The sequence below is a fragment of the Drosophila persimilis genome, unplaced genomic scaffold (genome assembly GCF_003286085.1).
Source record: "Drosophila persimilis strain 14011-0111.01,24,50 unplaced genomic scaffold, DperRS2 tig00001005-arrow-arrow-pilon, whole genome shotgun sequence".
Lineage (NCBI taxonomy): Eukaryota > Metazoa > Arthropoda > Insecta > Diptera > Drosophilidae > Drosophila > Drosophila persimilis.
In genome coordinates, this window is record NW_020825394.1 from 1,518 (window position 1) to 17,991 (window position 16,474).

At 47.6% G+C, this 16,474-nt stretch overlaps 1 protein-coding gene across 1 annotated transcript; it reads right to left on the minus strand.

Annotated features, from left to right (window-relative positions):
- Positions 1–269: 269 nt before the first annotated feature.
- Positions 270–9,048, minus strand: LOC113566810. Its single transcript, XM_026993972.1, has 5 exons — positions 8,894–9,048; positions 8,577–8,767; positions 1,860–2,061; positions 725–911; positions 270–515 (listed from the first exon to the last, which is right to left on the minus strand). The coding sequence occupies exons 1-4, from the start codon at positions 9,011–9,013 to the stop codon at positions 858–860; spliced, it is 567 nt and encodes a 188-aa protein (XP_026849773.1). The 5' UTR covers positions 9,014–9,048; the 3' UTR covers positions 270–515; positions 725–857.
- Positions 9,049–16,474: the final 7,426 nt, after the last annotated feature.

Sequence of the window (16,474 nt, forward strand, 5' to 3'; positions counted from 1 at the left end):
ATCCACGACACTCACCTGAGTATCCGTTCAAGCTCGGATTTGGACTCTGATCACTTGCTGCTCAGGGGTGGAAGTTGACGATCGGCAGCGGGGACGTAGACATCCTACGCCCACAGTCAGGAACATCTGCTCCCAGCACGTGCCAATATCAGCCTGTTTCCAAAAGTCGCTGGAACGGTTGATCAATCTCAACACCGAGATTAGAATAGCGCAGGACATTGATGACGTCGTTGACTTGTTTTGAACAAATACGGGTAGCAGCAGCAGCAGCATCAACACAACATCAACAGCAGCACCCAAGCACACATCGAAGATGGCCACAGCAGCGTCAGCATCAACATCAGCAGCGGTCACAGCAACATCACCGGCACCATCACCTTAAGCTGGACGAGGCTACAAGCGAGCTGCTTTCCATCAAACAGCAGTGCAAGAGGATCTGGCTGGCGACCCGCACCATCGAAGCCAGACGAAACTACAGGGCGGCGCAAAATCGTCTTAACAAGGGGCTCACAATCCTGAAAAACAAAAACATCAACAAACTGTTCACAGGGATTGACAACAAAGACCGGTTATCAAATGCAGAAACTTTGGAAACTGACCAGCACAATCAAAAGACAGCCGCAGCCAAAACTGGCCACAGAGGCTGCCAACTATGACCGGAGGCAAGGCAAGTGTCTCGTGGACAAAGTCAACAGCCGAGACAGCCGATGCCTTTGCTACTCACCTGGAGGAGAGATTCAGCCCGATACTGTCCAATTCAGATGAAGAGCGGGCCGCAATCAACAGAGAGCGTGAGCAGTCAAAACGGCAGAAGCAGCTACAACCGGACCAGGAAACCAGGATTCCCTTCAGACCAGTCACACTGCCTGAGCTGATGCAGATTGTGGATGCATTGGAGCTGTCCAAATCACCTGGGGAGACAAAATCAATAACAAACTGATTAAAAATTTGCCAAAAAAAGCGCTATTATATTTAATATTAATATATAACTCCATTTTCAGACTGGGCCACTTTCCAAGTCAGTGGAAACATGCCCAGATTAAAATGATTTTAAAGCCGGGCAAAAACACAGCAGACATGAATTCCTACCGGCCAATCAGTCTATTATCTGGCCTTTCAAAGATCTTTGAAAAATTGCTGATGGCGAGACTGTTTGAGGTGGAGAATTTTGCCAAGGCCGTACCCAATTACCAATTTGGATTTCGGCGGGAGCATGGCACTGAGCAGCAGCTGGCTCGAGTCACTCAATATATCCTCAAGGCGTATGAGAAAAAACAAGTTTGCTCGGCAATTTTTCTGGACATTTCCGAAGCTTTTGACCGAGTATGGCATGAAGGGCTGCTGTACAAGTTGATGAAGCTGCTGCCTTTAAATTTGTACTGCATTCTGGAGAGCTACCTGGCTGAACGCACTTTTCGTGTGAGCTGCGGAGACGAGGAACTTTCAAGAATCGGGAAAATATCAGCTGGAGTCCCACAGGGCAGTGTTCTTGGACCAATATTATACACAATCTATGCCTCAGACATGCCAATGCCTCACCTCATCCCGGACAGCACTGGCTTCCATCCAGAACGGGAATCAATGCTGCTGTCCACGTATGCCGACGACACGGTGATAATGAGCGCATCTGCAATCCCAAATGCGGCAGTCAAATATAACCAAAGATACCTGACTCACTTCTCTATATGGGCCAAGAAGTGGTGCATTAACATAAATGCGAAAAAAACCGGACATGTATATTCACACTGAGGACAATTAGATCAACGGACTTAAGGCAAACGCCGACTATAAATGGACAGGCTGTGCCACTTGACAAATCACACACATATCTGGGCATAAAATTGGACAAAGAAACTCACCCTAAGCTCACACATCACGAGGATCTGCACAAAACTCCGATCAAGAGCGGCCAAACTGGACTGGCTTGCTGGCCCAAAAAGCCGGCTGCCAAGCGAAACCAAGGCTATAGTCATCAAGCAGCTCATCATGCCCATTTGGCAATATGGTCTTCCGGTTTGGGGCGCACTTACATCCGATTCCCAGCTGCGACGGGTGCAAAGCCTACTGTTGAGACAACGAGCTTTTTCGCTGACTATGATTGTTCAATAATTTCACAAATTATTAATTTCCGAAAACGTTATAAATTTTATTATAGGTATTTTGTGTGTTGAGGGTGGCCGAAGATGCCAGAGCCTTTTACAATAGTATTAGAGTGACACACTTGGATGAGGCAAGCGAGCCGATCTCGAGCCAAAGTAATAGATTGGGGACAAAAGGGTCTGTTCTCCAACTATATCAAGCGGTAACTGCTAGAGCAGGCGCAGCTGCTGACGGCTTAGCGACGGCATAGGAAAGAAAAGATAACAAGAGCGAGCATAGATAAGAATAGATGATTAAATGAGAGCATGTTGCTGAGCGAGCATAGATAAAGCTACGCTTACGTTACGTTAGTTTAGTATAATGACCAAAATAGAAAAGAAAGTGAATTGATAGGCAATAAAACAATGGTATAAAATTTACACTCGGGCTTCGCCCGAACATACTCCCCCCGTGGAAGGATCCATGCCTTTCACCTCATCTCGTAGAGGCAATAGACATAGTTTTGCAAGTGCTCTTCGGCTAACACCTGTAGCCATCCTGATCAAGGCGACTCGAGATACGCCATCAGCTCCTGGGATGAGCTCGAGGATTCTCGCTAGAGGCCACTTCAGAGGAGGGAAGTTCTCGTCCTTAACAAGAACGACATCATTGACGTGAAGCTCAGGATTCCGGGTGCGCCACTTCGTTCTTTCTTGAAGACTGGTTAAATACGATTGGCGCCAGCGAGACCAAAAGATTTGCTGAAGCTGTGTGACCTTCTGCCAACGGTCCAAGCGATCGACGTTTAAATGAACCAAGTCAGGCTCCAAGAAGGTTGTGATAGGGGCGCCAACTAGAAAATGGCTGGGCGTGAGTACATCGAGATCTGCAGGGTTCTCTGAAAGAGGAAACAATGGCCTTGAATTAATGATTGCACAGATATTGCACGCGAGAGTGCGCAGCTCATCAAATCCAAGAAGCGAGGATCCGAGGGCACGTCGAAGATAATGCTTAGCAAGCTTGACTGACGCCTCCCACAATCCTCCAAAATGTGGCGATCTAGGAGGAATGAAACGCCAATCGATGCAATCGTTGAGACAAGCTTGATGCACGGCTTCTTGATGACTGTCGCTTAGGAATAGCGACTTAAGTTCCGCCAGTTCGTTCCGCGCTCCAACAAAATTTGTGGCATTATCTGACCAAATACGAATCGGTCTTCCACGGGTGCAAATGAAACGGCGAAGAGCAGAGAGGAACGCAGATGTTGTAAGATCCTTCACAAGCTCGATGTGAACCGCCTTGGTGGAGAAGCATATAAAAATGCTCATGTAGCACTTTAGTGGCGGCCGGTTTCGAACTTCTGATTTATACAGGAACGGACCGCAATAGTCCACGCCGGTAACTAAAAATGCACGAGATTCGCTGACTCTGTCCACCGGAAGATCTGCCATTATTTGCTCGAGAGTTCGAGGCTTCACTCTAAAGCATCTGACACACTTTTGGATTACGTGTGCTACGGTCTTTCGGCCACCGATTGGCCAGTACGTTTGACGAATGATGGCTAATAGCGACTGGGGTCCAGCGTGAAGGTGCTTTTCGTGTAAGTGCCGTATCAGAGCAGAAGTGATGGAATGATTCTTGGGCAATATTATGGGATGCCGTGCTTCAAAGTCCAAGGTAGAGTTTTTAAGACGCCCTCCAACTCGAAGCAAACCGCAATCATCTAAAAATGGCGAAAGAGAGGCGATCGAGCTTGAAGCCTTGATGTCCTTTCGCGTTTCCAGGGCTCTTATTTCAGTGGATAGACGAGATTGTTGAGTAAGACGAATAAGCAGTTCGGTTCCCAAACGCAAGTCCTCCACAGTTATTCCAGACTTTCGTCGATGAATGAATTTGCATACATACGCAAAAATTCGTTGCATTTTGGGGAAGGAATTTACAAACTTGATTCTTCCACCAAATATCTTTACGCGCAGTTTGTAATTAGTATGGTTTTTCGTGCCTCCAAAACCGGCTCTGGAAGAGCAGGTGTACTTGGCCATTGATCCTTACTGGCTGTCAAGTATGTAGGTCCATACTTCCAAAGATGAGAATTGATGAGCTCAGCTGGTAATGATCCTCGAGAAAGCATATCGGCAGGGTTTTGATCAGTTGGCACGTGCAGCCAAGACATTCCAGATGTGAGTTCCTGAATAACAGAAAGTCTATTAGCGACAAATACATTGAAGTTGGATGGTTGATTCTTGATCCAAGCCAAAACGACTGTGGAGTCACACCAGCAATAATAAGAGCACTTGAAGTTCATCAAAGACACTTCATGCATAAGCTGAGCGAGTAGCGCTGCACCACATAATTCCAACTTGGGTATTGTGATAGTCTTCAGTGGCGCTACACGAGATCTGGAAGATAGAAGATTTGCCTTGACTCCATTGTCGCCTTGCGAAACAGCGTAGATGCAAGCTCCATAAGCACTCATGCTGGCATCACAAAATCCATGCATTTCAAGGTTGCTGCTTCGAAGGAAAGATAGGCGCGGGAAAGAAATTTGTTGCATAGAGTCAAACTGCTGAATAAAGTTGATCCAAGTTGTGCGTAAGGAGACTGGCAGACTTTCATCCCAATGAAGCTTTTCTTTCCACAGCTGCTGTAGAAATATTTTTGCTTTAGTAATAACTGGCCCTATAAGTCCGAGTGGATCATAAAATCGTGCAATAGTTGACAATACAACTCGCTTAGTTGGTTTCGAAGGGACTTGATTGGGACAGAATGAAAATAATAGCTCATCCGAAGTGGGATTCCATGCTAAACCTAGCGTCTTGGTTACATCGCTGCCATCAGTAAATTTAACAAATGTTTCCCTATCTTCATGGGGTGTTTGATCGAGTACATATGTATCGTTGGAACACCATTTTCTGATCTTGAAATTTCCTTTGGCTAATAGTCCTGACACCTGGCGAATTATTTCCAGCACCTCATTTGTAGTATCTCCCCCCGTTAGCAAATCATCCACGTAAAAGTCCCGCAGCACAACTTCAGAGCCAATTGGATATGACGAACTCTCGTCTGCCGCTAGTTGGTGCATAGAACGGACGGCCAGAAATGCTGCTGGTTTCGTTCCATAGGTCACGGTATCCAGCTTGAATGTCCTTAGCTCCTCGAGGGGTGAGTCACGCCACAGTATGCACTGCAGAAAACTATCTTGGGGCGAGACACGGACGCATCTATACATTTTACAAATGTCACCAGTCAATGCTATACGAAAGGTACGAAATCGAAGAAGAGTCGTAACTAACTTTGGCTGAATTGTTGGGCCTGACATCAATATATCGTTGAGGGAATATCCTGTAGATGTACAAGCGGATCCGTCGAAAACTACTCGGAGTTTTGTGGTGGTTTTGTCTTCTCTTAAGACGCAGTGATGAGGAAGAAAAAATTTGCATTGTTTAAGTGCGTCACTTTTGACAGGGGACATGTGATTCAAATCGACGTATTCCTTTATAAATGCGGCGTATTGGGCCTTGAGAAGCGGTTTGCGAACCAACTTGCGCTCTAGATTGAGAAATCTGCGATAGGCTTGTTGATAAGAATCTCCAAGAAGACTGTCACTCAGCTTTAAAGGCAATTGAACGCAATATTCGCCACTTGGAAGCCGACCGCAATGTTTTTTGAAATGTTCCTCGCAAGCAATTTCCTCCTTTGTTGCTTCTGTAGCGGGACCGTGGCAGTTTTCCACTTCCCAGAACCTTCGCACTAGCTCATCCAAACCAACGGTAGGCGTTTGACTCAATTCCGTCGAACTAGAGGCAGCTAGGAGCACTGAGCTGCGGGAGTACTGACCTCCACCTGTGACAACCCAGCCGAGACGGGTTTTTTGTATTATAGGAAGTCCCCTCTCCAATTTGATCTGTCCAACGCATAAAATGTCGTAAAATAAGCTGGCTCCAATAAGTACATCGATGCGCTGAGATTTGTTAAAGTGTGGGTCAGCAAGGCTGATATTGGATGGCATTTCCCATTTGGATACATCAAATGAAGAAGCAGGCTGGTTTCCTGTAATACGTGGAGCAACGAGAGCTGTGAGACTCGTGAAGTAATCGGAAGTCCTGGATTGAATGACCAAATTAACTGAACCTTCCGTGTGAAATGCAGAATCAGCGCCGATACCCGATACTGATACCGACCCTTTGGCTCGTTTCAGCTGAAGCCTCTGAGCAAAGCGAGAGGTTATTAAATTAATCTGAGAGCCTGAATCCAGAAGAGCCCGGCAAGGAAGAAGATCACCAACTCGACTCTTTATCATAATGACTGACGTGGCTAGAAGCACTACGTCTGAGCTAAGATTCTGAGCAGGAGGCGAGCATGGTGATGAAGCGGCAACAAGAGAACTTGAAAGATTGGGGCCTGGGCATAAGTCTGTCTGAATAGGAGACGTAGTAGCGTTTGCAGGTTCCGTGTTAACTGACGTAGGCAGCGGATTGTTGATATGTAAAAGGGTATGATGCTTTTCACCGCATGTGCGACAAGAGCCTGAACTGCAGGAGGTATTCCGATGTCCCTTCTTCAAACAGTTGAAGCAAACTCTAAGCTTCCTTGCCTCTCTAAGACGCAAAGATGGCGAAAGGTTTCCAAAGCGAGTGCAGCTGTAAATGTTATGCCCTTTATTATCACAGAACACGCATTCCAATACGATTGTATTTGTAGCAACAAGACTGTGTTTTGAATGAGTGATTCGTTTATGTTTTCCAACCTGACTGCTATGGATTTGAATCAACATAGCTTGATCCATGCTCTCAATGGCTTGACATCTCCTCTCCAAAAAAGCCGAAAAATGGTCCCATGTTGGTATGACGTTAGGGGGCGACAGCTCCTCCCATTTGGTCCTGGTATCAGAGTCGAGATACTTGTATGTGGAGTGAACGATGATGCATCCAGCTATTTCCTCCATGGTACCCATCGATCTAAGCGCTCTCATGTGAGAATGAAGCTTGTCCGATAAAGTACGTAGCTTTGTAGTTGACCCATCTTCAACCTTCTCATGCCTCAGAATCTCAGCGACGTGTGCCTGAAAGATTAAACGTTTATTATTGAAACGATTGTTTAAAATGTCCAATGCAATATCATAATTGCTCTCCGATACTTCCAAAGAGCGAACAGCCTCCAGGGCAGGTCCATCCAAACATGAGCGCAGGTGCTGGAACTTCTCAATCTTTGATAGAAAGGGCTCCTGATCTATTACTGTGCTAAACATCGAGTAAAAGTCTGCCCACTCAGTATAACCTCCACGGAAAGTGGGAAGTTTAATGTCAGGAATATGATATCGTGACCGTACATTTCCGGAGGCAGTAACGTTGAGCTCGGGTCGTATCGTTGAGTGATGCGGCATGTTCTGGGTAGTCCTGCGGAGTGCTGAGCGAATACGAACTTCGATTTCCATCGCCAAATCCTCAAAATTGTTGCTTAAGTCGCTGCCAATTTCGCTTACATCAAGCTCTTCTAAATTAGAATGAGTAACATTAAATGAGTCGGATATTTTTTCCAAGAATTTTAAATGAACACTTAGCGCATCTTCACTGATTGGGTTGTTTTCATCATTCAATATCGTCTCTCGAAGTGAAACGGCTTTGTTGTATATTGAGAGTGCCTTTAGTTTGTAAAAAGACACCCTGTTTTCCGGCACGTCATTAGACTCATCCATTTTCGACAGGCAGCAGCGAGCAAAGCACAAAGAAGAATCGAAGAACCAACCGTTTGATTTTTTTTGGTATGCAAGCGCAAGTGCAGCGAACCCGAAGCCGCTAATGCACGTAGCTGTATTAGTGCTTGTAAGCAAGCGCGCGACGAAATGGGAACTAACCGCTTCGCGTTCGAACAGTTATGTTTAGCGGATAATTTTCACTGTTTATAATTGTTTATTTCCAAATTGTTACTGACGATCACGTCGGGGTTACCAAATGTTGAGACAACGAGCTTTTTCGCTGACTATGATTGTTCAATAATTTCACAAATTATTAATTTCCGAAAACGTTATAAATTTTATTATAGGTATTTTGTGTGTTGAGGGTGGCCGAAGATGCCAGAGCCTTTTACAATAGAGTGACACACTTGGATGAGGCAAGCGAGCCGATCTCGAGCCAAAGTAATAGATTGGGGACAAAAGGGTCTGTTCTCCAACTATATCAAGCGGTAACTGCTAGAGCAGGCGCAGCTGCTGACGGCTTAGCGACGGCATAGGAAAGAAAAGATAACAAGAGCGAGCATAGATAAGAATAGATCATTAAATGAGAGCATGTTGCTGAGCGAGCATAGATAAAGCTACGCTTACGTTACGTTAGTTTAGTATAATGACCAAAATAGAAAAGAAAGTGAATTGATAGGCAATAAAACAATGGTATAAAATTTACACTCGGGCTTCGCCCGAACACCTACAAAATAAAATCATTAGACGGGCAATGAAGGCGACAAGGTTCACCAGGAACGATGCGATAAGACAGACTCACAATCTAGACACAATCGACGAAGTGTTCCATGCCAACTCCTTGGCTTGCCACGATATCTGCAACAGCTGCTTCAACACTTCCGCCCGCTGCAACCTCGAAATCAGGATCGGAGCAGCCATCAACAACAACATCCAGATCCGGCCATCTCCGAGGAATCGCTTCCAACGCTGGTCCGTATCGAAGAGGAGGAGCTGAAAAGAAAGAGACAGGAGGAATCAGACGCCAGGCAATTAAGAAGAATCCAACAACAAAATATCATCAATCCGAACCCCGAAAGGTTCAACGAATTGATGATAAATTGCTTCAGAAAACGATACCTCAGCGGCCAAACTCCCCGAGAAAGAATAGTGGCTCTTATCTTTGGCCAGCCACTTTCTGTCCAAAGGATAATCCTGCCAGATTACGAGGGGGATCCCGATCCAGCGACGCAGCAGCATACCCAGCAGCAGACTCAGCAGCAGACGCAGCAGCAGACTCAGCAGCAGATGCAGCAGCAGACGCAGCAGCGGACCCAGCAGCAGACGCAGCAGCGGACTCAGCAGCAGACTCAACAACAGATGCAGCAGCAGACGCAGCAGCGGACTCAGCAGCAGACACAGCAAATTCTGGCGAGCAGCAACCGGCAGACGTCACATCATCGTTGCCAGACACGGGCTGCAAGCAGCAGCTCACGCACCCTGGACGACAGCCATCGACGCAATCCGCAAGAGGCACTTCTGGACCACGGACTGGAGCAAGTCCGACGGCGCCTTGAACGGGTGGTCGACGACGACGACGACGACGTCCAAATCATCTCAGATGACGACGACGACGACGTCCAAATCATCACCGATGTCCAATCCATCTCAGATGACGATGACCACAACAACGACGATGATGCCGGCCGGCACATTGCGCACACCGCCACAGTCACTCCGCACTTTGGTGCAGCAAGGCGCCGCTCACTGGGATGCCGCAATCCGGCCGCAGCTAGTCCAATACTCTTGTGTTGGTCTTTGTCGGTATTCCTGGTGAGTGTAAAAATGGTTTTAATTTGCACACCTTCATTCCATCCACAGAGAACCAAAAATACTCACCTGAAGCGCGTGAAAACACGCTTGCGACACCGGGCGACACCCCTAGTTGCTCCTCTGATCCTTTCTCATGGGCGTCACCACGGCATCCGGCCTCCAGAAGGGCTCCGCGGACGAGAGTCATCACGGCTGCTGGTTGGCCATGAATGCCAATTTGGACACGCTTGCGCTACACACATGGCGCATCCGAATCCACGCAGGGGTGGTTTTCCTGCACTTCATGGCTGCTGGCAACCATCGCCACACAAATTTGGCCGAATCCCGGGCCACCTGGAGGACCACGGCGATCGCTCCATCCACTCTGCACGGCGCTGTGCATTGTCCACGTCTCCTGCCGCACCTTACACACGCGCTCACCCAGCGCCGTACGGTTGCGCACCGTGCCAAACACTCTGCTCCAGACGACGACGATGATCCAGTACCTGCAAATAGAAATAAAATATAATTAAATTAGATTAAAATGTAAACAATTGTTCAAATATTGTCAATACTTATCTGTTTGTGACCACCTGCTGATTTATGTACGTTAATCCTGTGATTGACACATAAGGGCTGCCAGACCATTAGTTTCATGTTTTAATGTTAATGTTAATGTAATGTCAATGTAATGTTAATGTTAATGTTAACAGCCCGCCAATTTTAAAATCACATTATTGTTGTTAGTTAAGCTTAAATGTAAATTGCCGAAGTTATGGTAATAAGAAAAGCTGGAAATAAACTCCGCCAGTAGCAAAGCTGGCGGGCGAGTGTGCGCATCGTAGGCGTGCACGCGCATCTAATTACATCGAAAAAAAAAGTGACTTGTGTTTTTTGTTGTTTTATGTGGAACTTTAAATGTTTTTAAATACATGTTTAAACCGGGAAAATGAACTAAATAAACAATATGTGCCAAATAATTGCAAATAATGCAATATAATCATCTGTGATCGCGCTGTAATAGTGAAGCCAATAAACCCAACTGGAGGAAAGAGGAAGGAAAAGCAAGCTACTGAGTACCTGGACCAGGCCACCAAATGGACGCACTTGCTCCAAAACAGACGACCAACAAAATGGATGTTATGGATGCTATGGACAACTCGGCAAGAGCCGAAGCGGGTGGTGAGTGCGTTACTCAAAATAGTGCTACCTACATATCGACCAGGCCCCTGGGAGGGAACCCCTCCGCAAATGCTTCCCTCTTCGAACCAATGTTCGACTCAGAGGGGGATGCGGATCTGGCTGAGTTGGAGACGGACTCGCCAGAGAGTACTGTGAGCTCCTTGGGAGCTACGGTGCTGGAGTTCGAGCGTCGTTTCGTGGACAGGGGTTTATATGTTAGAAAATACCCGCCAATCCCACCAAAAACAGACGCCAACATACAAGAAAAACCGCCATCAAATACACGTACAAACACGCAGACAAAAATAGCTCCCAGCGAAAGTGCAACGGGTTCCAAAAATAGCAGCGCTTTCGCACTAACAAAAGAGCATTTAAGTGCACATAAACAAAACAAGAACAAATGTTATGCCCATATGTTTTCGCGCCAAAACATTAGCGAAAACAAAAACAAGCAAACAACTCACACAAGCATCAGAGAGAGCGACGCTTGCGCTCTCTCAGCGTCCGAGCCCTTGGCGCACAATCAAAACGGAGGCGCGTCACATCAAGCCCCAAAGCGTTTGCCGCCAAACTTGCACTCACACACTTATGACAAAAAGAGAGATGCTTGCTCTCTCCCGCCGAACCATAAACCCCTGACCTACGCCAATAACAAAACAAAAACAAACACATTGACATATGCCGAAACCATAAACGGCATACAGAAAAACAATGACCAGCAACAGCAACAACGTTTGACGACAGCTGAAAGCAATAATACTAGCAGAAGCAGAAAATGCTTGCTGCCTACTCTGACTCAGGCGGACGAGCATAATACTCAGACAAGGCCTAGTACCAGAACACAGCTGGTAAAGGAATGGCTTAATAGCGTTCCCCCGCTACTGGCCAATGAAATGCCCTCGCCCCTGCCCCTTACCCCTATAGCAAAGGATATCCTGACAACAAATTCGTTTCGCTCGCCGCTCAAAAGAAGATGCGCGGCGATCGAAACGGATTCAGATGACGACCACTTTGCCTGCCTGGCACTTGACACGCCCATGTTCAAGAGTCAGTTTGCGAAAAGATTGCATCACGAGACTCGGCAGATGGAGTCAGATGTTGACCAAATATGCTCACCGCTAAATAGTGAGGTTCCGGTTCCACCAAGTGAGGTTCAACATAGGGAGCCACAAAGTAAGGGGTCTGAAAGTCAACACCAGCCAGACATCAATATAAATATAACGCCCGTCCAACCGTCATTACGCAGCACCAAGGTCCCTACAATCTTCCTGCCCCTGGTGCCTGCAATTGTACCCCTAATCAATAAATTGACAATAAATCCGAACGTGGGGAAATTCACGACGAAATCGATGGCCAACAGTGGACTCAGAGTCCAGTGCGACGACATGACAACATACAACGCCATACAGAACGCCCTTGCTGAAGATAGCACTCAACTGCATACACACCAGCCGCGCAGCGAAAGGGGCTATCGTGTAATAGTGCGGCATTTACACCACACTACGCCCAGCAGCTGGATAACGGAGGAGCTGGAACGACTCGGATACACTGCCCGGTTTATCCGAGGACTCAAACATCGCTTTAATGGAAGGCCTCTAAACATATTTGAGGTTGAAATTCAGCCCAAGGCGGATGGCGGCTATGAGGCAATACTCGCAATTAAACAACTGGCCAGCCAATGCGTCTCCATAGTGAGACAAGCCAAGCCACGCGACCCAGCGCAGTGCCATCGGTGCCAGGAGTTTGGCCACACAAAAAACTATTGCAGACGGCCATACAAGTGTATGAAATGCGCAGGAGATCACCCCACAACAGCATGCAGGAAACCCAGGCAGGAGGATCCCAAATGCGCCAATTGTAGCGGCAAGCACGTGAGCTGCTACAAGGGTTGTCCCGCCTACAAAAAGGCCCGCAGCCATTTAAGGGCAAACAGGCTCATCGGTGAGCAGCAGAGGCAGCAGTATCAACAGCAACGCCAGCAGCCTCAGCAGCCAACTGACCAACAACGCCCACAAACTCAGCAGCCGAGTCGCCAATCCCAATCCCAGCAACAACAACAGCAGACAGCAAACACAGGCACCAGAGGCAATGGCAGGCCTTCCTACAGCAGTGTGTTGCGGTCTGGGAATGCTGAGCAGCAGCAGCAGCCACGCGCGGCAGAACGGCAACAGCCGACGAGCAGTCGTCGTCCTTCCCAGCAACAGCAGCCCCATATCCCCGCCCCCAAGCAGCAGCAGCCATCACAAAAGAAGCGGCCACAACACCAACAGCAACAGCAGCATTCAAGCGGCAGACAGGCGGCCAAACCAGCAGCACAAACACCAGCTGCAGCAGCAGCAGCAACGCCCAACACCCGCAGGCCCTTGTATAGCCGAGGTGCTCAAGCCAATCCGGCCGAAAACCATTTGGCCAAGTTCCAGCAAAATCTAAGGGATGAGCAGCAGCAGCAACATAAACAAAAACAGCAGCAGCGCGGACACAATTTGGGTCGGCAGCACCAGCAGCAGCACCAGCATCGCGGCCATCATTCCCAGCCACAGGCCAAGGGGCGCCAATGCCAGCGCGATCAACGGGTGCAGCCAACTCCAAAAAGTTTCCAGACGCCGAGAAATCCCCAGCATCAGCAGCAGCCAGCCATCCAATGCGATGGCAAGTGTGTGGGACTCCTAAAAGAGTACGCCGTTAAAATTGAAAACTTGGAAAAAAAACTGCAAGAACTTACCACATTAATTGCAAGCCTGACGGAAGCAAAGGGCAGTGGCTCAGCAGCGGCCAATCCTCCAACACAGCCACCAGCAGCAGCACCAACACCAACACCTACAAGACCCGCCGCCAATACACAACCTGACGCCGCAGCCGTATCGGAGGACTCTGATATGGACTGCGAAGCACTCAGCGACGATGGCGACGACCAGTGGACGGACGACGAGATAGCGGATATCATAGACGACTACGATAGCTACTACTCTGACTACTTTTGATGAGCCCAAAAGTCGGTCCTGAGGCAGCCACTAAATACAGATGGAAAACGTTAACTCACATAACCAATACGTACTCACCTGACACGCCATCGACAGAGCTGCCCCACCAGCAGATGCCACGACAAATAGACCAAACTTTTGCTGCTAATTTGACGACATTCTTGGAATATATTGACGACGCTCCTGACAATTCACCGCACAGGTCCAGAGCAGCCACTGAAACAAACCAAAAATGACGTCAATTCGCATACCAACAAAATATGGACAAAACTCAAAATAATCACACGTACCTGCCACGCCTCCGACAGATCTGCCCCTCCAGCAGCTGCCCCGTCATCAACACCACACATTTGATGCCAATTGGACGACATTTTGGGATTTATTGACGACGCTCCTGACAATCCACCGCACAGGTCCAGAGCAGCCACTGTAAACAAATTAAAAATGACGTCAATTCACACATCAACACAAAATGGTCCAAACACACATAAAACATACGTACCTGCCACGCCTCCGATAGAACTGCCTCTCCAGCAGTTGCCTCACTAAATTCACCATCCACTTTCTTACAAATGGGCGAAATTTGAAGGCCCTATCGCCGTCGCCAACAACATCCAGTCCACAGGCTGCCGCTAAAAGGAGAAAAAACATCAATACACACATCAACACAAAATGGTCCAAACATACACAAAACATACGTACCTGCCATGCCTCCGATAGAGCTGCCTCTCCAGCAGGTGCCACACCAATTTCGCCACCCAATTCCTGCCAAATGGGCGAAATTCGAAGGCCCTATCGCCGTCGCCATCAACATCCAGGCTGCCGCTAAAAGAAGAAAAACATCAATTCACGCATCAACACAAAATAGCCATTACTTCTACTAATCACACTTACCTGTCAATACACTCACAGATCTGCCTCTCCAGTACCTGCCTCGCCACCAACCGCAACATTGTGTTCCAAGTTGGGCCCAATTTGGACGCCCCTCCGACAACGCTGCCATCAACCGATGGCCGTGACGTCACGCCATCATCACAAAACAGCAGCAGCAATCCAACGACGAGGCCAGCCAATACAGTCGACTCTGGCCAGCACGCCATCTCCATCTCCATCCACATCGAAAGTGCATCCTGGGTGGCCGGACCAGCAGCCACTCGGATGCAGCCAATCCGCACTCATTTGCGGCCTTTTCCACTGCGGCCATTTCCACTGGTCAACGCATCCCGATTGGCCGGACCAGTGCCAATCCCCAGATCTCCAGGTAGAAGCAACGTGGGCGTCCGGACCAGAGTCGCTCTCCAAACACCATCACCATTCACGCCAACTCCTGGATCCTGCCTCTGCCAATTCCGATGCCGCAGATGCGCGATCTGCTGCATCACACACACGTGCACATCCAGCGCTGAGGCGGATGCGCCCTGTGCCATCCACACTGCTCCAGACGACGACGATGATCCTCCAGTACCTGAAATAGAAAATAAATAGAATTAAATTAGCCTATAAATATCAGTAATGTTGCAATTTGTTCAATACTTATCTCTTTGTTTGTATAAATGTACGTCAATTATTGCGAATGTCAAAATAGGGCTACCAGACTGTAATACTAATAGAATGTAAACATGTCTCTAGATGTTAATGTAATGTTAATGTTAACAGCCCGCCAATTTTAAAAATCACATTATTGTTGTTAGTTAAGCTTAAATGTAAATTGCCGAAGTTATGGTAATAGGAAAAGCTGGAAATAAAATCCGCCAGTAGCAAAGCTGGCGGGCGAGTGTGCGCATCGTAGGCGAGCACGCGCATCTAATTACATCGAAAAAAAAAAGTGACTTGTGTTTTGTTGTTGTTTTATGTGGAACTTTAAATGTTTTTAAATACATGTTTAAACCGGGAAAATGAACTAAATAAACAATATGTGCCAAATAATTGCAAATAATGCAATATAATCATCTGTGATCGCGCTGTAATAGTGAAGCCAATAAACCCAACTGGAGGAAAGAGGAAGGAAAAGCAAGCTACTGAGTACCTGGACCAGGCCACCAAATGGACGCATTTGCTCCAAAACAGACGACCAACAAAATGGATGTTATGGATGCTATGGACAACTCGGCAAGAGCCGAAGCGGGTGGTGAGTGCGTTACTCAAAATAGTGCTACCTACATATCGACCAGGCCCCTGGGAGGGAACCCCTCCGCAAATGCTTCCCTCTTCGAACCAATGTTCGACTCAGAGGGGGATGCGGATCTGGCTGAGTTGGAGACGGACTCGCCAGAGAGTACTGTGAGCTCCTTGGGAGCTACGGTGCTGGAGTTCGAGCGTCGTTTCGTGGACAGGGGTTTATATGTTAGAAAATACCCGCCAATCCCACCAAAAACAGACGCCAACATACAAGAAAAACCGCCATCAAATACACGTACAAACACGCAGACAAAAATAGCTCCCAGCGAAAGTGCAACGGGTTCCAAAAATAGCGGCGCTTTCGCACTAACAAAAGAGCATTTAAGTGCACATAAACAAAACAAGAACAAATGTTATGCCCATATGTTTTCGCGCCAAAACATTAGCGAAAACAAAAACAAGCAAACAACTCACACAAGCATCAGAGAGAGCGACGCTTGCGCTCTCTCAGCGTCCGAGCCCTTGGCGCACAATCAAAACGGAGGCGCGTCACATCAAGCCCCAAAGCGTTTGCCGCCAAACTTGCACTCACACACTTATGACAAAAAGAGAGATGCTTGCTCTCTCC

Bases quoted from the DNA above. Each gene is read 5' to 3' on its own strand.
- LOC113566810 (XM_026993972.1), bottom strand. From the start codon at position 9,013: ATGCTGCTGCGTCGCTGGATCGGGATCCCCCTCGTAATCTGGCAGGAT. The intron at 8,768-8,893 runs GTATCGTTTTCT...CTTTCTTTTCAG, and splicing joins CGGGGAGTTTGGCCGCTGAG to CTCCTCCTCTTCGATACGGA. The intron at 912-1,859 runs GTGAGTTTCTTT...TTGTCTCCCCAG, and splicing joins TCGTGATGTGTGAGCTTAGG to GTGATTTGGACAGCTCCAAT.